This window comes from Phoca vitulina, unplaced genomic scaffold (genome assembly GCF_004348235.1).
Source record: "Phoca vitulina isolate PV1807 unplaced genomic scaffold, GSC_HSeal_1.0 scaffold6, whole genome shotgun sequence".
In the NCBI taxonomy this organism is placed as follows: domain Eukaryota; kingdom Metazoa; phylum Chordata; class Mammalia; order Carnivora; family Phocidae; genus Phoca; species Phoca vitulina.
This window is the reverse complement of record NW_022589709.1, coordinates 45,373,485-45,401,351: the sequence shown is the minus strand read 5'-3', so window position 1 is coordinate 45,401,351 and position 27,867 is coordinate 45,373,485. Positions and strand designations below refer to the sequence as shown.

The 27,867-nt window shown below is 39.5% G+C and overlaps 1 protein-coding gene across 4 annotated transcripts in view; it reads left to right on the top strand.

The window, feature by feature from the left end:
* VCAN (versican) overlaps nucleotides 1-27,867 on the top strand; it is a 143,338-nt gene that overhangs the window by 75,975 nt on the left and 39,496 nt on the right. For 2 of the 4 annotated variants that reach the window (XM_032404044.1, XM_032404045.1), the window contains exons 7-8: nucleotides 1,925-4,933; nucleotides 22,438-27,660. In XM_032404044.1, coding sequence (XP_032259935.1) covers nucleotides 1,925-4,933; nucleotides 22,438-27,660 — 8,232 coding nt within the window. The remainder of the gene's footprint in view (nucleotides 1-1,924; nucleotides 4,934-22,437; nucleotides 27,661-27,867) is intronic. The other 2 variants (XM_032404046.1, XM_032404047.1) reach the window with 2 other exon arrangements.

Here is a 27,867-nt window from a genome sequence, read left to right as displayed (position 1 = left end):
TTCTTATGAGGAGAAAAAAAATTATATAATGTTTTTGAAGAATCCAATTATTTTTTGTTTAGTTTTGTTCCAGCATAAAATAGTAATAGGTAAATAGTGACAGACTTTGGAGAATATTTAAATGTTACCATAATGTAAATGGCCACCAAGTTTTCATTCTAAAATTAGTGAATCTGGGCTTCAGAATGGTCTGGGCATGACCACAGCTAGTAACAGCTCATCCCAGACAAAAATAAAGAACCTGTTACAACTCAAGTCTGATTTACAACAAAATCGCATCATTTTATCCTCAAAGTATTTTGATAGGCTTTAGTTTTTAGAGCAGTTATAGGTTTTAGAGCAGTTAGATTTCCTGTGTACCCCTGCCCCCTCTCATGCACAGCCTCCCGCATTATCAGCATTGCCCACCGAAGCAGTACATTTGTTACAACTGATGAGCACACATGGACATACCATGATCAAAATTCATAGTACATAAAGGTTCATCCTTTGTGCTGTACATCCTGTGGGTTTGGACAAATACATAACGACATATATTTATGATGCTTGTATCATACACAGCAGTTTCACTGCCCTAATATCATTAAGTTTTGACAGAATAGATGGAGTTCAAAGATAGCCAGTTTAGTTTTCCAAGGACTCCTGTTGGGGGATTATTGAGAGTTAGAGATATTACAGATACTACAGACGTGACAACTCTCATCAGGGAGGACAGGCATTCCCCGTACAGCTAGCTTTAAGTCATACTGGATGTGGCGAGAGAATGACTACAGGTTTCCTTAGAACAGTTCCTTCTGAGTTTAGTGGTGACTAGTTGTTGGTTTTTGAAAATCCGATTTTTTCGTAAGAAACAAAATCTTTGCGTGCTAGGTTGCTGCATTTTCCCTATGTTGAAAGGGAATCTTGTCTATAACATTGTCACTTTTATACTCAATTTAAATTTCTTTAAAAAGGAGAGGCCATTCTCTGTAAATCTGGAGGCATTATAATGTAGCATTTTATGATGACATGTTCCTTTTTATTGCCTGAGCCCATTCTTTCTGATGCTCAGAGTTGTTTCCGGTGATTTGTAATTACAGACCTAAAATATATCATGTGGGTACTTTACTCATGTTTTACTTTTGCGTTTCATGCTAAAGTAAGCCTGGAACCAAGACCCTTATAAGAGTTACAAACACGGTGTGTAGAACAGAGCTAAACGTAGAACTATCACAAATGCCAAGCAGCCTCTGCCAGAAATGTCTTACTGTTTATCAGAAACCCAAGGCTACACTACAGAGTTGAAATGAAGGTGAAGACAAATGCCCCAACACCTGGACTCAAGTGAAGGGTGGTATTAAAAAGTTTAATATCCTGTTTTTATGAAACCCTCCACATTACGGACAATGTAATAGTTCATATGTAACTCAGGTACATTTGATGTGGCTTTTTTGTTGTTTTGCAATCTGAGGCACTCCCTCTCCCCCGAGACACAGCACAGCTTGAGAAGGAGGGAGAAAGCTAGAGGCAGGGGACAGAAGAAGCCTTCAGAATAGTATTACCACGTTTTCCTACTAGACCCCAAGTTGCTGCTGTCGTTTCTGATACGTAAGCTATCTATTGTTTCCAAACTCTGAGTTTATATGGTTTTGGACTTCTCCTTGTCTTAAAACTACAAAATATTCATTTTCCTTAACCGAAAGCAGTCATTCATCCTTATGGGTGAAAGCAGTGATAAACCTTACAGTGTAAAACAAGTGATGAGTTTGTGACTATGAAATGTTCGATTGTCTGCCCTTGAGTTAATATAATTACAGTTTCTAGATACCTTCATCACAAAACACTTCTGGGTAACCCCAAAATACACAGCAGCACTTCACAATACTGGACGTACAACTTTTTATTAGTGACTTGTCTAATCAACTCTTTGAAATTATTTTTCTAGCTAAACAGAATATATCAGAGGCTACAACCATCGAACTGAATATCCTTGCAGAAACTGCATCATCCAGTCTTTCTGAAGAACTACAAATGGTACCCAACAGAACCACACCAATCATCCCTCTAATCACCGAATTACCTATCATTACAACAAAGTCCCCTCCTGTGGGAAATATAGTCAATTTTGAGCAGAAAACCACAGTTCAGGGTCAAGCTATCACACACACATTAGCCACTGACTCATCCACACCTGCTGGGCGTACCATGAAGCCTTGGGAGATGGACTACTACTCACCTTCTGCTTTAGAACCACTTGGAAGGCCAGACATACCTGAAATTCAGAAAGAAGTACCTCAAAGTACAACTGTCATCTCCCATCATGCTACTGATTCATGGGATGGTGTCAGGGAAGACCTACAAACCCAAGAATCAGTTACACAGATTGAACAAATAGAAGTGGGTCCCTTGGTAACATCTATGGAAATCTCAAAGCACATTCCTTCCAAGGAATTGTCCGTAACAGAAACACCATTTGTGTCTATGACAATGACCCTGGAATCCAAAACTGAAAAGAAAACAGTAAGCACTATTTCTGAATCTCTGACCACAAGCCGCTATGGATTCACCTTGGGAGAAGATGACAGTGAAGACAGAACATTTACAGTTAGATCTGCTCGGAGCACCTTGGTCTTTAGCCAAATACCTGAAGTCGTTACAGTGTCAAAGACTTCAGAAGACACTGCCTCCACTCCGCTAGAGGACAGGCAGCCAGTCTCAGCATCTACAATTCTTTCACCTGTAACTATGCCTGACAGTGATGGATCATCCACAGACAACTGGGAAGAGAAACAAACTAATGGAAGAATAACTGAAGATTTTTTTGGCCAATATATGTCCACCACACCTTTCCCGTCACAGCATCACACAGAAGTAGAATTGTTTCCTTATTCTGGTGATAAAAGATTAGTCGAGGGAATGCCCACAGTTATTTATCCCTCTCCACAAACAGAAATGGCAGAAGGAAGAGAGAGAACAGAAACACTAAGTCCAGAGATGAGAACAGATACTTATATTGATGATGAGATACAGGAAAAGATCACCAAAGATCCATTTATAGGAAAAATAGAGGAGGAAGGCTTCTCTGGAATGAAGTTCTCTACAGCTTCCTCAGAGGAAATTCATCTTACAGAGTCTTCAGTGGAAATGACCAAATCTTTCGATTCCCCAACATTGACAACAACAAAACTAAGTGTAGTGCCAACAGAGGCAAGAGATGTGGAGGAAGACTCTAGGACAACACCGGCTGAATTAGAAGCAGACAGCTATCCAGATACTACGAAGTATGGTGAGGGTGTCACAACAGTGCATTTGAGCCACAGCACTTTCACTGTGGAGGTGGTCACTGTATCAGAATGGTCCCGGGAGGAAGATACTACACCAGCGAAGCCCTTAGGGTTCACGGAAGATGCAGGCCCTCCAGAATTACCCCCTGCCTTGCTCACCACTACAGAAGTGAGTGGGAAAGATAAAGAAATCCCAAGTTTCACTGAAGATGAAGGAGATGAATTTACTCTTATCCCAGATAGTGCTCAAAAGCCACTAGAAGAGTTTACTGAGGAAGACACAACAGACCATGGGAAATTCACAGTTGGATTTCAGCCAACTACATTGATTGGTATTGCAGAAAGGCCGACTTTGAGAGAGTCTACAACTGAGGAAAGAGTTCCACCTATCACAAGCGTGGAAGGCCAGGTTGTTTATGCAACCACAGAAGGAAGTGCTTTGGATGAAGGAGAAGATATGGATGTCTCTAAGCCGGTATCCACTGTCCCCCAATATGCAGACACTTCAGACGTGGAAGGATTGGCATTTGTTAATTATACTAGCACCCAAGAACCTCCTGCTTATGTAGACAGCTCCCATACCGTTCCTCTTTCTGTAATTCCCAAGACAGAATTGGGAGTATTGATACCTTCTGTTCCACCAGAAGGTGAAGTTCTAGGTGGACCCTCTCAAGACATACATGTCATTAATCAGACTCGCCTCGAAGCAACGATTTCCCCTGAAACTGTAAGAACAACAACAGAAATTACACAGGGACCAGGTCAGGAAGAACTCCCTTGGAAAGAATCAACCGCAGAGAAACCAGTTCCTACTCTCAGTTCTACAGCTGCCATGGCTGAGGAGGCAGCAACACCTGTGGGTAAACAAGAACGTGACGGGCCACCATATACAGTCTCTGAAGACAAGTTGGTGACAGCTTCTGAGAGAGTCCCAGTTGTCGAAACAACTCGAATTGGAAAAATTGAGCATAGTATGCCTTATCCACCTGGTGCTGTCACAGAGCACAGAGCAAAAACAGATGAAGTGGTCACACCAAGCATGGGGCCAACAGTGTCTTTGAGTCCAGAGCCTGAAGAGAAGTATGAGACAGAAAGTGCTAGTCCAGGGGTATTTGTATCACCTTTCAGCACCCATGTTACCCAGCTTATAGAGGAAACCACTCCTGAGAAAAGAGAGAAAACATCCCTAGATTATACTGATGTAGGCTCAGGATTATTCGAAAAGCCCACAGCGACAGAACTCCCGGAATTTTCAACAATTAAAGCCACGGTTCCAAGTGATATCACTGCTGCCTTCAGTTCAGTAGAAAGACTCCACACAACCTCAGCATCCAAGCCATCCTCAGTACCCACTGAGAAACCACCTCTCATTGACAGGGAGCCTGGAGAAGACACAACCCGTGACATGGTAATCATCGGAGAGTCAACATCTCGTGTTCCTCCCACTACCCTGGAGGATGTTCTGGGGAAGGAGACAGAAACTGATATTGACAGAGAGTATTTCACAATTTCAAGTACTCCCTCCCCTACGCAGCCAGCAAGACCGCCCACTGTGGAAGGCAAAGAGGCCGGCAGACCTCAGGCAATTGCCACTCCAGAACCCCCAGCAGGGACAAAATTCCACCCTGACATTAATGTTTTTATTATTGAGGTCAGAGAAAACAAGACAGGTAAGTCTTTGCTTTCTAGACATGTCAGTCAAGGCAATCAGCATTTTATCTTGAAAATTACTTTTGGAAAAAAAAAAATCAACGTACCAAATGCTGCCATTAGAAGATAACTGGAGTGTGAAAAAAATTCTGTATTTTAGCTTCATGTATTTGTACAAGAATTGGAAGAATATGTTATTTGGAAGAATGTTAGATACAGTTGCATTTTAAAAGTCCTAAGAAGCCCTGCTTTGTCATCTAATATAACCAATCATCACTGTTACATCACTTCAGAACATGCAGAACAAAATGTTTTAATTTCAGTGTCTTTCCATGCATTACTACTCAAGTGTAGTACTAGACTGTGTTAACATTCCATTGGTCTTTAACTATTAACCTTCAGTACTTACATTGTGGACAGCTAAAACTGTATTGCACATGTCCAGGGCTGGTAGAAGGACGTCTAAAGGTTTGCTTTGGTTTTTTTCTCTCCCAGGATTTTATAGGTTGTACAGCTTGTGGGGTGGGTACCAGGTCTGTAGTTGAAATGTTATTTTAATGCCAGTTCAGCATACTGTTAAGCTGTTGTCCTTGGGTATTTTAATGAGGCTTTACATATTTAGAGCAAATACAACCTAGCTCAGTTCTAGAAAATGCTGTAATTCATTGTGTCACTTATAATTTTGGATATGGGTATGTCAGCATTACCTCTGTTCCCTAAAAACCAGGCTGTTAATGTTATTTATTTTATGATTTAATTGTCTCATCTCTAGGAATTCTTATGATGCCTTCTATTCTGCTCAAATATTTTATTTTTCTCTCCGGCAAAATTCTTAAAAACTGTTTCTTTACATTGAATAATACTTGCAGTTTTCATTATGTTCGATAATGTTCCTTCCTAAAGGACAGACCAACCATCTTTTGACTTTGGTAAGCTGAATTGAGAACATATAGTGAATACTGTTTAATAGATCAATTCAGGTTTGTATCTTTTTAATTTAGAAGTTGAGATCACTGATTTTAGTGAAGTTGCTGTATTCTTGTTTGAATATGTGAATTGAAAGAATAAATAGTTATTTTTTCCTTGACTGGGGTCCGAGGGGTTGGGCTAGAAGATTTTTTTTTTTAGCATATTTTCTCTCTTACTGTTGAGATACTTCTCTCAGGGTGTCATTTTCTTAAGAGTGACGCCATCCTCATTAGAGTGCTCAGGAGTGCACCTGTTGGAAACAAACAGGCAGCTCCGTTGTCAGGTCAGCTGGCTTCCAGTACTGTAGGGGGAAACTTCACACTTCTAGTATCCAGAATGTTCTCAGTTTAAAAGCTCTTGCGGAGCAGTAAATAGAAGGAAATACATTCCCAGAGTATTGCAGTTAATCTCCACTTTTCTAGTACAGCTGAAAGAGCCCAGGATTGGACATTACTGTCCTGCTAATGATGCCGTTTCTTGGAAACTGTATCATGTCTCCTGTCTCTTACATTCCTTTTCCACCTCTTGAAACCGGGGTCAGAGAGAGATTGAGTTGCCAAGTAGTGGAAATGAGGAATGCTGTTAGTAGGGCTGAAAAAGTGACAAGACGGTATTACTATGAAAAAGAAAAAACAGAAGTGAAAAGAAATTTCTACTAGCACTTAATTTGAGAATTTAAAAAAAATGCTTGAGTGACTGACTATGCAGAGGTTTTTCCCAATTTAGATGACTCTCAAGTTAATGTAGATATTAAGGTGAATCAAATAGTATAGAAAACAGTAAAAACTATTCTGCATTTAAAAACTCTTCTAAATGGGAAACTGTGTGATAAGGTTTAGGTGATCAAATTACAAAATAGAAAATGTTCAACATGATCTCCCTGGAAGCATTGACAGTCATCAGGAAAAAAAAAAAAATCTAAGTTTGTAAATGGTGACTCGAAATGGAGGGTCTGAGTAACCTGACCCAGAAACCATTTATACAAATGTGCGTGTTTAAATTGGAGTTGTTAACTTAGTTCAGCTGGGTTTGGAAGATGTACCTAGGTCTGTCCTCTTCCTTCTTCCACTTTTGAAAACACGGGATCATGATTTGCTTGTCTAGTTTTTCCTCAGCGTTGATAAGAGTAGGTCAGAAAACTCTATGGACAGGGAATTGTTGGGTTTCTCCATCAGGACGCGGTTCCAGTGTGTGTGTGGTGGGGCGGGGCAGGGTATAGCCTGTGTCTATCTAGTTCCCTCCCTCCGTCTCTCTGTCTCTCTTTCATCTATCATTTTTGTATACTTTATATATGTCTTTCTTAAGACTAAAAGCATTGTTTATTGTCTTGAGAAGACAATGAGGTTTATTCAGATCCAACTGCTTACTTTTATTAATTTTACTTGTTTTCCATGAGAAATTTAATTTTTCAAGCATCTTGAACTTTGGCAAGGGAAAACGTTAAAGCAGACGTTAAATTAATGGGTTCTAAGGCAGGTGTACGTTAATAAGGAAAATACATATGTGCTTTTATGTATCGAGGTACATTTTTCCAGATTGGAAAATCCTTGGTTCATGTATGAACTTGTATAAATCTATTCACAAACATAGAACTGACCTCTACATGTACTGTTATATCCAAGTAAGCAAAAATGCCACCCATGCTACACTAAACCAAAGCATTCATAATTTTTTGCTGTGCTCAGCAAGTCATATAAATCTTGATTTTTTTTTAACTACTATGAAATAAAACATGCTACTCAAGACACGTTTATGTTATATTTGCTGAAATGGATCTTAATAGCAACTTAAGGTGCTATTGCTGGAGGGCAACTGTAGTTAGCAGTTAAAAAAAATCTGAAGGAACTTCTCAGCTCATAAAAGTTTTATGAGCTGAAAAATGCTATGGGGTGTGTTTAACAGTGGTTCAGGGGATACTGAAAACATGACTCCTGTCTACTTCAGGAGTAATTTGCACACCTGCATTTTGAAAAATTATTGAAAGATTTTCTTTGTGAACACATAGAAGTCTACAGGATTTAGTAGTGTGGGAAGAGTTTCTTCAATTCTATACTTTTTTTTTTTAAAAGAACACTCCTCTAAATCATCGAAAATGTCACAAGTTGGTGTGACAAAACTGTGAATGTTTCAAAACTGGTGTGCTGTTGTCTTTAAACCAAAGAATTATTTAGAAATGTACAGATATTAAATTTAAACATTATTACGTAAATGCTCATAGTTATAACCTTAAAATAGATGGTTTATTAGTTGTTTTTTTTTTTAATGAGTTCATATGTACTCCACACTACTTGTCAGGCCAGCCTGATATTATTTGTTTCATCAAGCATTCTTTTTTGCTAGTTTTATAATTTATACCTTAAGTGTAAGGCAAGTGTAAAGCCAATATTAAACTAAAATGATACAGATATTAAGATATGGATAAAATTATTAATGTGATGGTATTAGAGATTAATGAGATGGTGAGAAAGATAATTTTGGCCTCTATCTTAGAATTCATTTTGTTCAGTTTCTGTATTGAAATTTATGGCACCTTATTGTTTTCATCATTGAGAAATAACTCTCATATGATTAATTCCTCCTGCATTTTTGTTTGTAGTTTGGAGAAATGTACACAAAGCTAAAGGTGTTGAGGAGAGGATGAAGAATAAGGGACACTGGCTCTGAGAATAGGAGATAGACACCTGGGCAAATGGCAATATTTATCTCATTGCATGCACAGTCATCATTTTTTAAAAGGCAATGTTTATATGAGATTGCTTCATATAACTTTTCAAAATTACATATTTTTCATTTTGATAGAATTGATTATATAGAAAAATTACTTTCAGATTTTTTATTATAGGAGCAGATTCCTTTCTTCAAACAAAATCTTATTAGGAACACTATATTTTGAGCAGATAAGAGTGGCTGTTCTGGTTAATATTTGATAGCCAGCTATGCTCACATCATACCAGCAACGCTGCACTGTTCTGGTTAACATTTGCGAAAGGAGATCAGGATCCCCAATTTCTTGGGACCTCTCTCTTACCTTGTGGTAATTTCTAAATTAACATGTACCTCAGACCATGGCTAGAAAAAGAATAATACCATCTAGCTAATTCAAAAGAAAGCAGCAACAATTATTCATTCCTGAATGAGTTGATTTTTTTTAACGTAAAAACATTTTTTAAATTGGTCTGATTATCAATACTTTATTTCACTTTCATCATACACATTCACTGATATTTACCTTTGAATAACTTTGTATGATGAGGAATAAAGCAAATTAAGCAAATCTAGGATTTGGTTTTTTCCAAAGATTTTATTTATTTATTTATTTGACAGAGAGAGAGAGCGCGTGCACAAGCAAGGGAAGCGGCAGGCAGAGGGAGAAAGAGAAGCAGGCTCCCTGCTCAGCAGGGAGCCTGATGCGGGGCTCCATCCCAGGACCCTGGGATCATGACCTGAGCTGAAGGCAGACGCTTAACTGACTAAGCCATCCAGGCACCTGCAAATCTAGTTTCAATCTCATTGATGCCTATGTGTCATCAAGGTAGTACGTAGTTACATTTCAGAATATCACATGAATGTGCAGAGCTAAATCATCATCAAGCTCACAGAGCTTGGTACTTTCAGGGCATGGTTTACGTATATTTTCATGTTTAAACTTCAGAGATCATTTGTGAGACAACTAGGGAAAGTATCGCAGATGGGCAAATGGAGGCACATGTTTAGGTTTAGTTTGCTGCTAATATGGGGGGGGGGGGCACGTATGCTATTCCGATACCTGCCGTGGCAAGAGAACAGCATCATGAAATTGGTAGCCCTGGGTATGGGCTGCTTCTTTCCTGCAGAATTTTGGAGCACATCCCTGAAGTTGGTTGGGGCTGGTGCTCGCACACATGAGTGGTCCTCCTTGCTGGGCCCCGCTGTGGCTCCCTGCCAGAGAAGCACATTTTTTTTCTGCAGGGAATTAGGATGGCTTCTCCCATCCTTCCTTCACTGCCTGAAACCCAGAAAAGGATTGAGTTCCTCTTCTATTAGTCAAATCATGAAAAGGAAGAGGCTATCTTCCCTTTGTTTCTATACTTTGAAGAAAAGAATTGACCTTAGTGTGTTTCTGAATTATTAGTGAGTTTAACCCTATACTGCAGATCAATGGTTACCTTTTTAAAAAGTCCTTATAAGTGAAGTATCTTGTATGTGTCACACATACATGTGCATACCTCTCACATGTAGACACACATACACAAACACACAGTAGATCCTCCATTTTTAAAATGCTCTATGAATGTTTGATAACCCACTCACCTCGAGGAAAAATCTAAGAAACTGAAATTGTTTCTTCACAGGTTGAAGTTTAATAAAAGACGTGTCCCACAGATAGCTAAAAAGACCTTTGTTATCTGCTAACATGAGCCTCTTCTTTCTGAAAATAGCATTTGCAGTTATAACTTAGAGTCATCAAAACTACTGCTGAGGTGGGGCATTATCTCAAGACAAATAGCACTTAGCTGTCACTGGCAATGAACTCGAGAGAAAGGCACACACTGTCTTCTAGCAGAGCACAGTCAAGCAAGATTTATCTCTAGTTGAAGCTACAGTGTGCCTCATCCTTTGACAGATACTAAAAGAGGCACAAAATAAACATAAACCACAGGCCCTGCTCCCAAGGACTTTAAGTGCATTCTGGGGAGCCAGGATTAACACGATCAGATCTGGTTACAGTACGGAAACATACAGTTACACGCTAGGTAATGTGGTACCAACGATAAATGGCGGTTGAGGTCAGCGAAGGGAGGAATCAATGAAGATAGGGAAGTCAGAGAATATTTCATGAGAAGGGAGAAACTGCAGCTGGTCCTTGTTGGAGAGAAAGATCAAAAACAAATTACTGGGAACCAGTTAGTAGCCCCTTGCTGCCCAACAGAGCCTCATCGGTGGAACTAAAGAGCCACAGGTATAATCAGGCATTTTTCTAAATAGCACTGGGATGACAGAGGGGCAGGGCCCACTTCAGGAGATGAATGCCTTCCTAGTGTTCACCTGGGAACCTATACAGGTGGGTGGACACCAGGTACTCAGCCAACTTCTTCAGGAGGGAGTGCTCTCATACTAGCTTCCTGTTCTTCACCGATTCAGGCTTTTTGACAAATATAGCATCTTCTGTAGGTTAAGTATGTTTAACTTTTCAAAATATATTCCCATGAAGTATCATGGTTCAGAGTTACACACTTGTAAGTTTAAATGAGTGGGCTGTGTACGATAAAAGGTGAGTTAAAGGCTTATGCCATCTTAATTCAAGTGATTTTCGACTCAGTATTATTACAGAAGCAAGAGCTAGAAGTTGGAGAGTCTGGAGTCGGTCTCTCCTTTGCTTACCTGCAGTGTGGACCCAGAAATTTCTTAAGTTCTTTGTCAGAATTTTTTGCCAGTAAAATAGATGTAATGGCTATTATTATATAGAAGGAATATTTCCTAAACTTTGACCCATACGCTTTTTTCAAATCACAGGGATCATGAAACAAGGAAGATGATCACAAGTGTATACATACACACACATACATGTACACACACCCATACACATAATATACAAACATATGTCTTCTCATTTATTCAACAAATAGTCAAGTAATGACCATGCACAAGATACGCCACTAGAACTGGATTTTTGAAGCACGTTCTGTGATACTCTGAATGAACGTGGATGGGTAGTCAGTTCGCCCCATAAGATCCATGGCAGAGGCAGTTGACATCATGGAAGGAGCCTTTGGAAACAGTCCTGGGTTCATTGTCAGCATTGTGATTTCCATCTGTTTGGTCTTAAAAATTGCTTTATCTCCGGAGGCCTCAGTTGTTACAACATTTAAAATGTATAATAAGACTACAAACTCTCCAGGTTGCTAGGAGGAGAAAGGGATCTCTTCAAGGGCTTGTCCGTCGCTGTGGTAGGCACCTCACACAGTTAATCCTCCCGTGACAACAAAGCACTCCGCATCCTGCCTGGCACATGAGGACTACCGAGGACAAATTAATGCCCTCTCTGCTTTAGCAGGTATTTTATTCTGGACTTCTACACGTAGGGACACTTAGATTGTTTTGTACTATGAATAGGTTAAAAAAAAAAAATGAATTATCTTAAAATTCAAGATTTAGACCACAGGGAGCCAAATATAACTATACTGTAGTATCTACGTGACTGTAAGAGCTTGTTAAAATTTTAATCCTCTGTGAATTGTGGTTGTCTAGGGTGATGCCATTTTGGGTGCAAATCAGAAGCAGCTGCAACACTTATTTAAAATGTAAATGTAGTATTGATTCTACAGCACCTACATGTAGAATTCATTAGCTTTCTGCTCTTTTTTCATGTGTGAGAATTGGGCTTATGATTTTGATAACCACCCATTTAATTTTTTTTTTCCAAAGAGAAAGATCTTTTTACAAATTCTTTATAAATTTTTTCCAGGTACTAGGCCTAGTCTCTTCTTGCATATTCATGGAATGCATGGGCATTCCCTGCTGTCTTTCTGTTGTTGTCAAGGAAACCCCCAGTTCTCTACACAGGGATTACATTCTTCTTTCTTAATAGCTCTTAGATCATTCATTTGTGCAATGAATAAAAAATGTATTCATGGGCCCAGACAGTGTTCAGAACATTTTTGAGGGAAGCGATGTAGCCAAGGGGAGAGACGTGCATTGTGAGAGGAGCAATAGGGATAAAAGAAAAGGAAAAAGAAATGCTCTCTGAGGTTTCATTTTAATGAGGTAAAGCTGAAAATTATATGTTTTTAATAAGGCATTGCCTTTTTGTATCAGTTTACAAAATGTATAACGTTACACCTCAGTGAGGTCAGTTTGTCAGGTACAAGAAGAAGAGTTGGCTATTCATTTGCTTCATTGGTAGAATGATTCCAAGAAGGGGGCCCTGGCTGCAGGGTAGGGATTGGGGATGTGTTTTGGTGAAAACTGGTGTATATTTTTTTCATTTGTATCGAAGTGCTTTGAATTTTTAACACCATACTTGAGGTGATAGAAAATGTAAAATAGTTTTTCATCCCAGGGCATCATGTGAACAACTGAGAACCTATTTTTTTGTATGAAAAAATGGTGTTCCTTAGAGAGATATACTGGTGTTTAGACTTTGTGAGTATGAATCAGGAGGAAAACACCTATCTATTGGCAAAAAGGCTGTTAATTGTTCTTAAAAAGAATGATTTGATTCTTGGGAGGAAAATAAATTATGATGAACCCTCTAAATACTTACTGGAATCATTGCGATAATGGACAAAGTATTTCTCCATAAATAATTTAAAGTGTAAACAGGAAAGGAAGAATCTCTGGAGTGAGAGGAAAAGTTTATTTATATTTCAGCATCTGTGTCTATAAAAATTTGATCTATCGTGTCACGATATTATGCCCAGATTTGCTTGCACACATATGTAATCACTACACACTACCTTGACTGGCTTCTGGTGGCTTCATCCTTTGGCTTTGTGCCATAGTCTTCTTTCTCACAGGGTGACTTAGTTGCTTTGGCCATGTGCTGCGAAGAGTAAGTTTCTCAAGGTTGTGGTTTTCCTAAGTTGAGAAAGGAAAAAGGAAATATATTAAGGTATATTTCTGTAGAGTATAACGGAATATAGTATAGTTACCCTTTTTCACTATGCTGCACTCTCACCTTGCTCTGCTCTGTAGGGAAGCCATTTTACTCTCTGCAGATGAAACATTCTCCTCCCATCTCTTCACACTTACTTCCAGGAGATAATTGGAGGCGTTGAAATAAAGTCATTCAGTCAGGGGCGCCTGGGTGGCTCAGTCGTTTAGAATCTGCCTTCCACTCTGGTCGTGATCCCAGGGTCCTGGGATGGAGCCCCACTGCGTCGGCTCCCTGCTTGGCGGGGGGCCTGCTTCTCTCTCTCCCACTCCCCCTGCTTGTGTTTCCTCTCTTGCTGTGTCTCTCTCTGTCAAATAAATAAATAAAATCTTAAAAATAAATAAATAATAAATTAAAAAAAAATAAAGTCATTCAGTCAGGCTATTGTGTGCCTGGAGAAAAGAAGATAACGCAATCCATTGCGTAATAGGGAGGGCAACTTGAAATAATTAGTAAGCAAAAACATATAATAAAGGCTATTTGCTTGCTTGAGTAAAAAGATAAAACTAGACGTAATATGAAATAAATTAATAGAAGAAGCATCTTTAGATTTGGCTTCACAGGAAACTCTGGACACTCATTCCCTCACTGAGCAACCACCCAGCTTGCCCCGGGGCAGAGGGGCAGGGGTGGGCCAGAGCTAAACTAACCAGGCACCAGGCAGCTAACCAACAGTGATGCCATTCTGACCATGGGGGTTTGAGAAACACCAGGAAATGGCCCAGTGCATAAATATTGCCAACACTGCTTCTCAACCCTCGCTGTCTATTAGAATGGCCAGGGAGCCTTTAAGTAAAAATGCTCACGTCCCCATCCCTCATCAGACAACCTGAATCTGGATTTCTGGTGGGGGGACTCGGGCATTTGTACTTTTTGTTAGTTTCTTTTCTTAAATTTGCTTCATTTATTTTTCATTACTAGATATCTGTATTTTAAAACGCATCTCATGTGATTTTGATACACAGTGAGTGTTGAACATTAGTAAAGTAAAGGCTTTCTGACCTGCCGACAGCTGGCTGAAGTAGACACTCCTGGGGAAGGGGATGCTTTAAGCCTCTGCCAGTTAAGCTGTACTTTACCAATTTTAAGGAGAAAAAGAATATGTCTGATTCAGTCTCCTCTGAGTGAAATGGTGCTCTTTGATCATATTTTGGGAAGTGTAGCTTTTGTCACAAGTGTTAAAATGAACCTTGGCATCTGTAAGTAAGGAAGAAAATAGAATTAAATATCATTAAAATACATGTTTTTTAAAAGTTTCAGGAATAATTGTAATTGAATCAGAAGTAATGGTAAGGGGTGGAAAATATGTCTTGAATTACCCAGACTGCATACCTCACTTTGCGGTATCCATGTTACCTTCTCTACATCAACATGGAAACTATAAGGAAATACATATGGTTATGGCTTAGGGATTCTTCTGACTCTACTACCAAAGTGACTTTGTTCATTATACATTTACATTAAGAAAAACGGTGATTACCACCCTGATACAAGCCTATATGGAATCCTGGATTTGGAATAAGGTGAATGATAAAAAAAAAAAAAAAAAAATTGAAACTGTCTACGCGTTTGGATTATCTGGATTATTATATCCAGAAGAGTCTTTACTGTTTGCGTTATCTGTATGGTTCTTTAGTTGTATCTTAAGAATTCGATCCGCTACTGCAATCAAAAGACAACAATTTCTTCAGCCTAAAATTCACATTTTTCAAAGGAAGTATTGAACTCTAATAGTAAACATTTTCTTTCTTGATGATAAAAACCTGAGCAGACATTCTTCCAACAAAATTCTCAAAGAGGGGCTGTGTGGCAAGAGTATGAAGGGCATTCATGTTTAAAGGATCCCTTCACTCACTTTAATTACGGAATACAGAATTTAGAATGGGAGGTGAGACAAAAATATAAACACAGCTAAGGAATTTATAAATAAGAAACAATATGACCTAAGTCCTGTGGCATACAAATCAAAGATACAACCAGTTTGGGCTGAGGAGTTTTAGAGAAGATGTCCTGGAGAACTGAGGCTTTAGCTGGATCATTCATAAATGCATGGGTGAAGTTCAAAGGAGGATTTGTGAAGCATTCCAAGTTGGGGGTGGGAGGGCTCTTCTTGAACGGAAGTTGAGCAGGGAATGAGGAGGATAATAAGAAAGGGACGTGGAGTTGCCGGGCTCCAAGGCAGAGAAGCAGAGAATTCTAACAGAGAACTGAAGGAAGAGGATAAATATGGGGACAGTCAATGGGACTGTTCGAACACCCTGTGTGAAGAGGTCAGGTGGAAGGAGGTGAGCAGAAACTATGGACTTTTGAAGAAAGGAGTAACATAATTGAAAATAACCTGGTGTCTGGCAAAGTTTATCTTACCAGCTATAATTTAGAGGTCTTAGAAAGGAAGTATAAGCATATTTATTTAGGGGAGGCAGTTGTTTTACTTTACTCAAAGCTTTTACTTAAATTTTAAATCCTTGATCCTGACTGAAGTGTTTTTCTGGTGTTAGGATATTTGGTACCTATCTATCTCTTTATCTATCTGTCATCTATCAAAGGCTTTGACAATGTTGGAGAACTAAAGTGAAAAAGATAATAAGTGTAATATTTTTGTTGGTTTTTGTTTGTTATATTTTTAAGCAACTGTGAAACCTAAATAACCTGGCTTACTTCTCTTTCATATAGCTCTTTCTCTTATTGTTCAGAAATGCTTGAAGGTCCCAAACTTACTTGATTATGCTCTCCAGGAAAGCCCTTGCTCTTTAAAAATTGGAAGTTATGAAGTCCCCGGGACCTTTTTTATAAGTAAGAAAAGGCCACACTTGGTGATATCTCCTTAAGCGCACTTAGACCAGATGACTGTATCTAAACACATTCTTTCCACTTGAAGGAACAGCATCATTAGTGGATTATCTCAAGTTGGGGAAAAGAGATGATTCCCATTTATCATCCTCATAACATGTCTGCCTCTTAAATTTGAGGCCATCAGAAACACTTATGTTGTTTATACACATATATTACTTTGTGGGTATAAAATTCATGAATTGAGAAATACCAAGCTCCTTGCTCAGCAAGAGGAGGCTGTCAGTATAAGATAACATGCTTGGGAGTTGCACCAAATGAACCTCAGCTAGCAGAGTTAATAGGGAGATATGGGTCACAGAATCTAATGCTGGTCTCCCAACCTTTAATCTCTCTCATCTCTGGGGAGATTGAGTATTGATATAAATATCACTTGATTTTCAGTTATTGAGGTAATTAATTAAGGATGCAAAAATACCTGAAGAGATTTGGGGAGGGTGTTTATATCTTGATTACTAACGTCAATTTTTGTAACATATTGAGTCGGCATTATTTTTAGTGTCTCAAATTTTGAAAATATTGGAGGAATTTAGGATGTCTGAAACAATCTGATTGAAATTTATATTAGGTGGGAGTGCCTAGGTGGCTCAGTGGATTAAGCATCTGATTTCGGCTCAGGTGATCTCAGGGTCCTGGGATTGAGCCTGTATGGGGCTCCCTGCTCAGTGGGGAGTCTGCTTCTGCCTTTCCTCTGCCCCTACCCCTGCTAGTACGAACTCTCTCTCCCTCCCTCTCTCCCTCTCTCTCTTTCTCTCTCAAATAAATAAATAAAATCTTAAAAAAAAAAGTTTATATTAGGTGATTGTCTTTGCTTCCCGAGGTGCCAGCATTTTATTTTAAATTAAGAACACATCAAACGTGAATGAAATTGAGGCATTTGTTTCTGTCTGGCTGTTGGACCTATAGGTATGTGTCAGAAAACATATAAACATCTTAAAGAACTTCAAACTTCCTCTAAATTCTGTAAGTATTGCTCAGGCACTTCAGTATGGTTGCCTATTGTATTTTTAAAATAAGGAAACAAAATATTTCTGTTACACATTAAAATGAAATCCATTTTACTAAAGAAATGTGATCCTAATATATCTCTGCTGAGTAAATTGGTATATAGTTATATTTAATTAAAAGCTCTTAAACTTATATTGTAAAATTCCCCAAAGAGAATGTGAACTTTAGCCAGCTGCCTGTGCATCTTAGCAACTATATTTTGTGTCTGCTAACATCATGACTGGAAGATTGCGCTATGTCCACAAAATTCTGCCGTGAAGTACTTAAAAATACTTGGTGAATAATTTGAGGTCAGCTCGCAATTAAGCGTTATGTGAAAGGCCATTAAAAAATCTATTAACTGTGGTACTAGTATATTCAAGTCAAGCTGTAAAAATATATTCGTATAAACATAGAACGGATTATACATACACTGTGTAGAGTTCTGTGGTTTGACTCTTGAAATCCAAATAAAAGTTATATTATCCTTAGAATAAAATTCTAAAATAGAGAGTCTTTTATAAGGACTTGTTCATCTAAGAGCTGGGAACGTTAATTACTCCGTTAGGTTGCCCTGTTAATAGGAAATAGAGCAGATCATGATTTTGGAATAGTATACCTGCTTTTACAATAGCACAGGTGTCCCCGCCACCACACCCCACAAAGAAATTTTTATGGTTTGCAGTAATGGTAGTACTTATAACTACCTGATAACATGTGTGGTAGGTGGGGGTAGTAACAAGAATGAGGGATGAAAAAGTGATTTTAAAGACTGAATCACAAAAAGGAGCAAATAGGAATCTGGGTGAGATGTCAGGTAGCAATGACAGGAGTATGGGGTGGTGGGAAAGAACTCGTCCATCCATACTGGGTAGATTTCAGAGCTCCACACCCCCTGTGAGATTTTAAAAGTATGGGAACGCACTAGCCACACTGACAGAATAAAATGTAGATTGATCTGTAGAGAATCTGTTGGTGGAAAAAAATTACCTTTAAAGCCCTAGATAATGGACATTTCCCTCACCCTCAAAACAATATTAAGAAATCTGATGAAACCATTTGGAAGCTGACACAACTTATTTAAACAATGAATATTAGTCACTTAATTGTGAGACTAGGGAAAAAGGAAACAAAATAATTTCAGCTCTTATTTTGTATCTGTTTTATTTAAGAATTCCCCTTTAGTAGAACATTTTTGTGATACACATCAAATGAGCACTTTTTAAAATATATCTCTTCTTCTCAGTCACTGTTTAGTGTGATGCGCTGATAGTTCTTTGGTGATTGCCAGCCTCGTGGTACAATGAGAAGCGTGAGACAAAACAGCTTAAGATGATTCTATGTTTTCTACTATTCTGAAAGCAAGTCAGATCAGATACTTGGGAGGCAGGTGCAAGAAGGAATCCTAGATTAAATGTAATGATTGATAGTTTGCAATATGTACACTCAAAAATTTTCCTTTTCAAATAAAGAGAAAAGAGTTTAGTAAGGCCATTTTTCTAACCTATTGGAAAGAGCATGTGTTTGAAAGAGAGAGAGAGGCAGGCAGACAGACAAACAGACTTGGAAGATATTCTTGGAGGTCCTAGGTCTCTATAGAGTTGGTAAGCAAGTGTCTGCAATACAGTCTGATACATAATAGGTAGTACATTTTATGCAGTCAGTTGCCTTCTGGGAAGATAATACAGTTGGGTGGCATGCACGGTTGTGGTAGTGAATTTAATTTTGTGTGCAAAAACCAGTATGAAACCAACTGTTCGTGAAGAATATGCAAAGGCCAACTCTGCTATGTTTGTATTGCTGTGATTAAAATATTGTCATATTTACTTAGGTTAGAAAATGGAATATATTGCATCTAACAGTTGAATCTTTTAGTAAAATGTTCTGATACAGTAGTCTACAATGCTAACGGAAGTCCCCATAGATTCATGTGCAATAAGAAATGTTGAAGTTCATTATCCAAGTGGAAACTGGACTAAAACAATGTTATACTTTGTTCATTGGAACTAAAATGAGAGAATATAAAGTGAATGCCAGGGTCTTTTATTAATTGAATTAAGTAGATTTAATAAGAATTGATAGTCAATGAAATTATTATATAAATTGTTGATTTACAATTATAGTTTTTCTTTGTTTTCTATCCTGGGGGCGGGGGAAACATTTTATTTGAAATTATTCATTCCTTTGTAAAACATCTAAGTGAACATCATGACATGTCGGTTCCTTTGACACACAGATAGTTGATACACTGACATACCTTAGTGTCTTCTCACTTTCTCTCTGCTTTTCTTCACCCCACTAATTTTTAGAGCTACCAACATCCTACATTGATGGGACCTCCATTTATATTCACTAAGAAGATCATGGGATATGTTTATATCAGGTTTTCTTTTTTTACTATTTTTTTAAGTAAGGAATTTATGTAGAAACCTATATAAACCTATACAGGCAATGAGTGTTGTTTGTCCTGTTCCTGGCCTAGGAGTTTATAAATAAACACTATTAAGCAGTCATTTCCTTATTTATCCCATGTTTGTTTGGAGAAGCTTGGCTGAATGGTTAGTTTTATCTCCATTATTTGTAAAACAGTACAAAATGTGGTGGGGATTCTTTATATGCTTCACACAGACCTATGTGTTTCTTATTTAAAATTCTTTCCATATTTAAATGAAAGATATTGTGTGAATTTAGTGTCTGTGTGTGTGATAATTCTTGAGGTGAATTCTAGTTTTATTTACACCTCATGAAACCTAATGCAAAAGGTTGAATGCAAAACGAGAGTATTAACAATTGAAGATATGCATATTTTTGAAGCTCCAGTTAGACGCTATAAAGTTGTACAAAATAGTTTAACTGAGTCTGGCTTACCTCAACTATGTTAAAATAGTATTAGCAATGAAAGACTACTTAATTTGTTGATTAGATAAAATTACTGATGTGATATTTCAAAAGATTCATTTGTACAAAGGCATTTAAAACGTATTCACATATACATATTGTACATATGCATATATATTATCACACATTTTTTTTCATAGCAAAACAGTGGGCTTCATTGCAAGCCATATTAAGAGGTGTTATTATCTGAAGATCTTAAAAGTGTCCTCTTTTAAAACATACACCATGAGACACTGTAAGATCACAGTAACAACTTCAGTGATCTAATATTGAACGAGCTTATGCTTTTAATTATACTTTTTTGAAAAAATGTAAGGCATTTAGTCATGTTCTTGTTTGGCAATTAGGAGTTGTTACAGCATCTGTGGCAGAAATCATTTGTCTTCATTTTATATTTTTGTAATGTACTAGAGTTACACGTTGATCTCACTTCTCTTATGGTAGAAGTATTTTTTATTCATTTGACTACCCATAAGCTCTTGTGTCCATAGTTGAAAGGCTGAATGTCTGAGGTGGAATGAGAAGGAGATTTGGTTATAGGGCATATGGTTAGGGTAAGAATAACCCAGTCCTATGCAAGTAATAGTTTATGGAGATTACGCAGTGAAGATGTGATGGGATACAGAAAAGAGTTTTCTTTTTTGCTTTTATTAGGGCCAAAGGGATAAAGGTAAATATAGTATATGTCTTCCAGTTCCATAAAAGTCTTGTGGTCTTTGGTTTTCTAAGCAAACCATAGTTAAAAACATAGAGGAGTTTCTTAGAGTTTTTACTGATAGTTCATATACTTCTGAATTTATTTTGGTGCATAAAGAATACAGGCAAGACCCGTTCCTTCTCAATAGGGTTTTTTCCTCGTCTGACTTGTCAGTAAATGCTAGATGTTGATCCTTTCATGCATGGAAAGGAGTGGCTTCTTGCTACAGGAACAATCTCCCTACTAATGGGGGACAGGGGTGGCTCCGTCGTAATTATTCCTTCTGTAAGTTGCTCAGGTTTCGCCTGAGCATTTGTGGCATGAATTGGGGCTCAGCCAAAAATGAATTCTGCAGCAGTATTCCTGGGGTGGGAGAGCGAGACACTGTGCAGTCCTCCATGCTGCTCTTTGTCTTCTTCATGGGTCCTTGCATGCACAGGCACCTTTCACCGTGACACTGGGACAAGGACAGCTGCAGTGGCAGAACTCTGTCCTCGGACAACTGAATTCCACTCTGATAAAAGTGATACAACCCAGAATTCCTCCTTCCTGGTGCCCAGACAAGGGTTTGGCTGGTGTATTTCTGGAAGCAGAAGAGCCCATGGAGCTTAGTGGTTGGTACCTTATAGCAATTTACAATCTAGGGAGTGCTCTGAGGATATGTGTTACTTAAATTATGCTAGTTTGGATGTTTAGGTATGACTCCTGAACTTCCGTTGGAGAAAATGTTAATAAAAAGAACTGTATGTAACTGACCCAATCCAGATCGCCTCTCATGAAGGACAAAGGTGTAAAGCATGGTGGGCTCTTCCTTCCTTCCTGGTGTTCTCAGTGAGCTCTCCCTGCGCAGAGCCCCCCATGCAGGGCTTCCTGTCCTGGTGTCTGGTCCATGGCTGCAGCCTACGCAGCTAAATCTTGTCTCACTGTTACACTGGGGAGGGACTGTTGATGCACTGTGAAAAGGCTATAAAGAAACCTCTCTTTTACTTTTCTGAAAACAGTCTTCTCTAGGACGGATTATGGCAAGAGAAGGAATCTCTTCCCATTTCCTTATTGAATAGAGGGTGTCTCAGCCTCCCCTTACATAAAACAGTAATCGCTTACTTTTTCTGTATGATCTGGTCAAATGGTCTTAATTTTTCTTTTTTTTTCAGTTCACATGCATATGAATTCCCACATTTCATGATTACAATGTACATATGTGACTCCTTGTTTCATTTTAAGGGCCTTGCTTTGTTAGACATGTTGAAGAGTTCTCATAACCTGTTTCTATAATCTTATATTGGATTTATTTTTCCTATTGTTAATGTGACTCCACAAATTTGGAGACTGAGAACCATGTGTAGAAGGGTGATTGCACTTTATGTGAAAAGATTTGAATCCTTCCTTGTGTGCGTGAGTGTGATCAGCCAGCCTTGCTATCGATTTCTTCTGTCGTACACTGCCAAATCTTCTATTCAAGTATTGTGAAAACTCTTTGTTTTTTTCAGGTCGAATGAGTGATTTGAGTGTAAGTGGTCATCCAATAGATTCAGAATCTAAAGAAGATGAACCTTGTAGTGAAGAAACAGATCCAGAGCACGATCTAATTGCTGAAATTTTACCCGAGTTAATTGAACTAGATCTGTACCACAGTGAAGAAGACGAAGGGGAAGACGAAGAGTGTGCAAACGCTACTGACGTAACGACCACCCCATCAGTGCAGTACATTAATGGCAAACATCTGGTCACCACGGTGCCCAAGGACCCAGAAGCAGCAGAAGCTAGGCGTGGCCAGTTTGAGAGTGTTGCACCTTCTCAAAATCTTTCAGACAGCAGTGAAAGTGAAACGCATCCGTTTGTGATAGCTGATCCTGGATTGTCTACTGCCGTGCAACCTAACGAGTCTCAAGAAACAACTGAGTCGCTTGAACTTACGTGGAAGCCCGAGACTTACCCTGAAACACCTGAACATTTTTCAAGTGGTGAGCCTGATGTTTTCCCCACAGCCCCGTTCCATGAGGGAGAAGCCACAGAGGGGCCAGAATCGGTCACAGAGAGGGGGCCTGAACTTGATAATCTGGTCCATGAACATATAGAACCTGTACCTCTGTTTTCTGAAGAGTCTTCAGGAGATGCTGCCATTGACCAAGAATCTCAAAAAATGATCTTTTCAAGGGCTACTGAAGGAACATTTGGTGAAGAGGCAGATAAAAGTACTTCTATCACGTATACTCCAAGTATAGTTCCAAGTTCTGTGTCAGCCAATGTTTCAGAGGAAGTATCGGTTGCCTTCATAGGAAATGCCCTCCCTGATGGCCCATTGCCCACTGTAGAAAACTGGGTAGAAATAACCCCTAGAGAAAATGTAGAGCTCTCAGGGAGTCCTTCAATCCCATTTCCAGAAGGCTCTGGAGAAGCAGAAGAAGATAAAAATAAAATGTTCACTGTGACAACTGATTTATCACAGAGAAATACTACGGATACACTGGTTACTTTAGACACCAGCAAGATCATGATCACAGAAGGTCTTTTTGATATTCCTGCAACGACCTTTTATTCCATTTCTCAACAACCTTCTGCAGAAGTCGTGCCTACCAAATTTGGAGGGGAAACAGACACTTCTGAGTGGGTGTTCAGTACAGCTCTTGAAGGAAAGAAGAGGAAAGATGAGGAGAAGGGAACCTCAAGTACAGCTCCTACAGTTCAGGTGCATTCATCTACACAGAGATTAGATCAATTGATTTTACTCTCTGAATTAGAAAGCTCAAGTGAAGCTACATCTAGCGATTCAGCATCTACTACCAGGAACAGGTTTATGTCCTCGACAAAACCCACAGAATCTGAAAAGGAAATGACAAGTTCTACTCTTGTCTTTACAGAAACGAATGTTTTAGATGGTCTGGGGGCACAGACTGCTGAGCCCAGCAGTAGCAGTCAACCTGGGGCTCAGCGGGGGCTGTCCGCTGTTCCAGGGAGCCCCGCCTCTCTCTCTATGGAGCTGGGCTCTGGGGAAGCTGCTGCTGACCCAGAAATAGCCACTGTTTCTTCATTTTTATTAAGTTTAGAGTCTGAAATTCCAACCAGAAAGGAGATAGCTGGCACTCTGTCTCCCCATGTGGAAACTATATTCCCTTTTGAGCCAACAGGATTAGTTTTGAGCACTGTAATGGACAGAGAGGTGGCTGAAATTATAAGCCAAACATCCAAAGAGAACTTGATTTCAGAGGTCTCAGGAGAACAAAATCGTGGGCCAGAAATAAAGGGCATTTCTACAGATTTTCCTTTGGAAGAAGATTTCAGTGGTGACTTTAGAGAGTACTCAACAGTAACTTATCCCATAGCAAAAGAAGAAACAGTAATGATGGAAGGCTCTGGGGATGCAGCATTTAAGGATACCCAGATTTCATCATCTGTGATACCTACTTCAGATCACAGCAACCACAGAGCTGACTCAGAAGGACCCAATAGCACCTCTGTCAGCATTTCCACCTTCCCCTGGGAAGAGTTCACAGCCTCAGCTGAGGGCTCAGGTGAGCAGCTGGTCTCGGTAAGCAGCAAGGTGGACCAAGTGTTTCCCGGTGCTATGGGAAATGTTTCTGGTACAGATTCCCCATTTATTGACCAAGGATTGGGAGAAGAAGGTGCTGTTAATGAAGCCGATAAAAGGATCACCATTTTACCAACAGCAGAAGCTAAAGGTACTGAAGCCGCAACAGAAAAGGGAGAAGTGACAGTCAATGGCACAGTTTCAGTGAACTTTCGCCAGACTATGGAGCCAGCCAAATTATGGTCCATGCAAGAAGTCAACCCTGTAAGGCAAGGAACTGAAAGTGAGACAGCATCAGAGGAGAAGATTCAAGAACCAAAATCTTTTGAATCCCCTCAAAGCTCTGTTGCACCAGAACAAACAATTTTTGATTCACAAACATTTACTGAAACTGGACTCCGAGCCACAGATTATTCTACGCTAACAGTGAAGAGAACTGACAGTACTGGTGAGGAAATGGAGAAGGAAGGCATTTCCTTCGCTGATGTGTCTACTCCAGATCCAGAGGCAAAGGGCTTGGAACCCTATACTGCTCTCCCTGACATTACCAAAAAATCCCATTTTTTCTTAGCTACTACCTCAGTGACTGAATCTTTATCAGCTGAAAGTGTAGTTACAGATTCTCCAATCCAAAAGGAGGAAACTCTAAAACCTTTTCCCAAAGTTGTGAGGCCCACAGTGAAAGAGTCAGATACCGATCTTTTATTCTCTGGACTGGGATCAGGAGAAGAATGGGCTACTACGGCATCAGTGAATTTTACTGAAACGGAACAAATCACTACCACATTCTCTCCCCAGGCTTCTCACATGGAGAGTTTAGAAACCAGCCTCATAAGTGATACAACCAAAGACTATGAGGAAATGGAAAATGTAGCAAATGAAGTTAGACCACCCATTTCCAAAACAGACAGCCTCTCTGAAGGTATTGAGACAGCATCCAGCCCAACCTTACTAGAAATTTTAAGTGACACCAGAACTGAAGGACCTTCTATGGCACCTCTCACTTTCTCCACAGATACTGAAAATCCTCAAAATCAGACCCATGGTCGGGCAGAAGAAATCCAGACTAGTAGACTACAACCAATGACTGAACAAGTCTCTAACGAGAATTCTTCAACAGCAGAAACAAAAGAAACGGCAACCCCTCCCTCTGATTTTCTGGCTAGAACTTATGGTCTTGAAATGGCCACAGGATTTGTTACATCACCAAAACCATCTGACTTGCTTTATGAACATTCTGGAGAGGGATCTGGTGAATTGGATATGGTTGATTTAGTCCACACTTCTGGAACTACTCAGGCAACCAGGCAAGGAAGCACCACATTTGTTTCTGATAGATCCCTGGAAAAACATCCTGAGGTTCCAAGTGCTAAAGCTGTTACTGTTGATGGATTTCCAACAGTTTCAATGTTGCTGCCTCTTCATTTAGAGCAGAATGAAAGCTCCCCTGATCCAACTAGCACACTGTCAAATACAGTGTCATACGAGAGGTCCACAGAAGATGCTGCAGATAGTTTCCAAGACCATCTCAGAGGATTTGAGGATTCCACTGTAAAACCTAACAGAAGAAAAACCACTGAAAACATCATTATAGATCTGGACAAAGAGGACAAGGATTTAATATTGACAATTACAGAGAGTACCATCCTTGAAATTCTACCTGAGCTGACATCAGATAAAAATACTATCATAGATATTGATCACACTAAACCTATATATGTAGACATCCTTGGAATGCAAACAGACATAGATCCAGAGGTACTATCACATGGCAGTAGTGAAGAAAGCGCTCAAGTGCAAGAGAAGTATGAGGTAGCTGTTAACCTTTCTTTAACTGAAGAGAACTTTGAGGGCTCTGGTGACCCTCTTCTGGCTAACTACACTCAGACAACACGTAATGAATCGATACCTTCTGAAGACAGAAGCCACTTAGATCCCATGGGCTTTACCTTCACAACTGAGCTCCCTGTTCCTAGCATAGAAACAGAATTAGATATTTTGCTTCCCACAGTGACATCCCTGCCCCTTCCTAGTACATCTGCCACAGTTAATCCGGAGACTGAAGAACCAAAAATTGAAGCAAAAGCCCTGGATGACGTCTTTGAATCAAGTACCTTGTCTGATGGTCAAGCTATTGCAGACCAAAGTGAAGTAATATCAACATTGGGCCATTTGGAGACACAGGATGAGTATGAAGAAAAGAAACATGTAGGTCCTTCGTTTCAGCCAGAATTCTCATCAGGAGCCGAGGAGGCACTGATCGATCCTACACCCTACGTAAGTATTGGTACTATGCACCTTATGGCTCAGAGTTTAACAGAGGCACCTAACATGATAGAAGGATCCAATCCCTCAGATTACACTGATACAACATCAGCAGTTTCAGCTTTTGCCAAGTTGTCCTCTCAGACACCATCATCTCTGCTCACTGTCTACTTAGGCAGTGGAGCCTCTGAACATGCAGAAGACCCCCCAGCGAGTGCTCTGCCTGGTACAGATGCTGGCACATCTCAGAGGTCTCTAGGAAAACTTGCAGATATTGAGGTGACTTTCACATCATCGACTGAAGAGCTCGTTCACATAACCGAGCCTCCATCCTTATCTCCTGACACTGGATTAGAACCTTCAGAAGATGAAAGTCATCCTAAGTTATTAGAACACATGGAAACTTCTCCCACAGAACTGACTGCTGAAGAGGGAACTGAGATTCTCCAAGATTCCCAAACCCAAACCAATATTCGACTTTCTGAAGAAACAATGAAGAGCAGTATTCGAACCACTGAGCCTGGAACTGTGGTCATAACCGCAGGTGACATTAAGTTAGAAGGTGCTACACTGTGGCCACATTCTACTTCTGCTTCTGCAGTTTATGGAGTTGAGGCAGATGTCGTGCCTCAGCCCAGCCCACAGACTTCTGAGAGGCCCACCGTTCCTTCCTCTCTGGAAATAAACCCTGAAACACAAGCAGCTTTGATCAGAGGGAAGGATTACACAGTAGCAGCATCAGAAGAGAAAGTAGCGGCGAGAATTCTTGATTCCAATAATCAGGCAACAGTAAGCATTGCAGAGTTAAATACTGAGCTTGCAACACCGTCATTTTCCCTTCTGGAAACTTCTAATGAAACCGGTTTCCTGATTGGCATTAATGAAGAGTCAGTGGAAGGCACAGCAGTCTATTTACCAGGTAAGGTCACAACATTGATAAATCTGTTTCCAAACTTGGAAACAGTCCCTTGGTCCTAACACATCTATGCGTATAGTTTTTATTGTGATATTAAATCAGTGGAGAATTTTATATTATTCACATAATAACAGGACAGACCACATTACTGAGTCCATAATTAGATGCAAAGAAAGTGAGTGTAGATTATTTCTGGGCTTTATGGATATC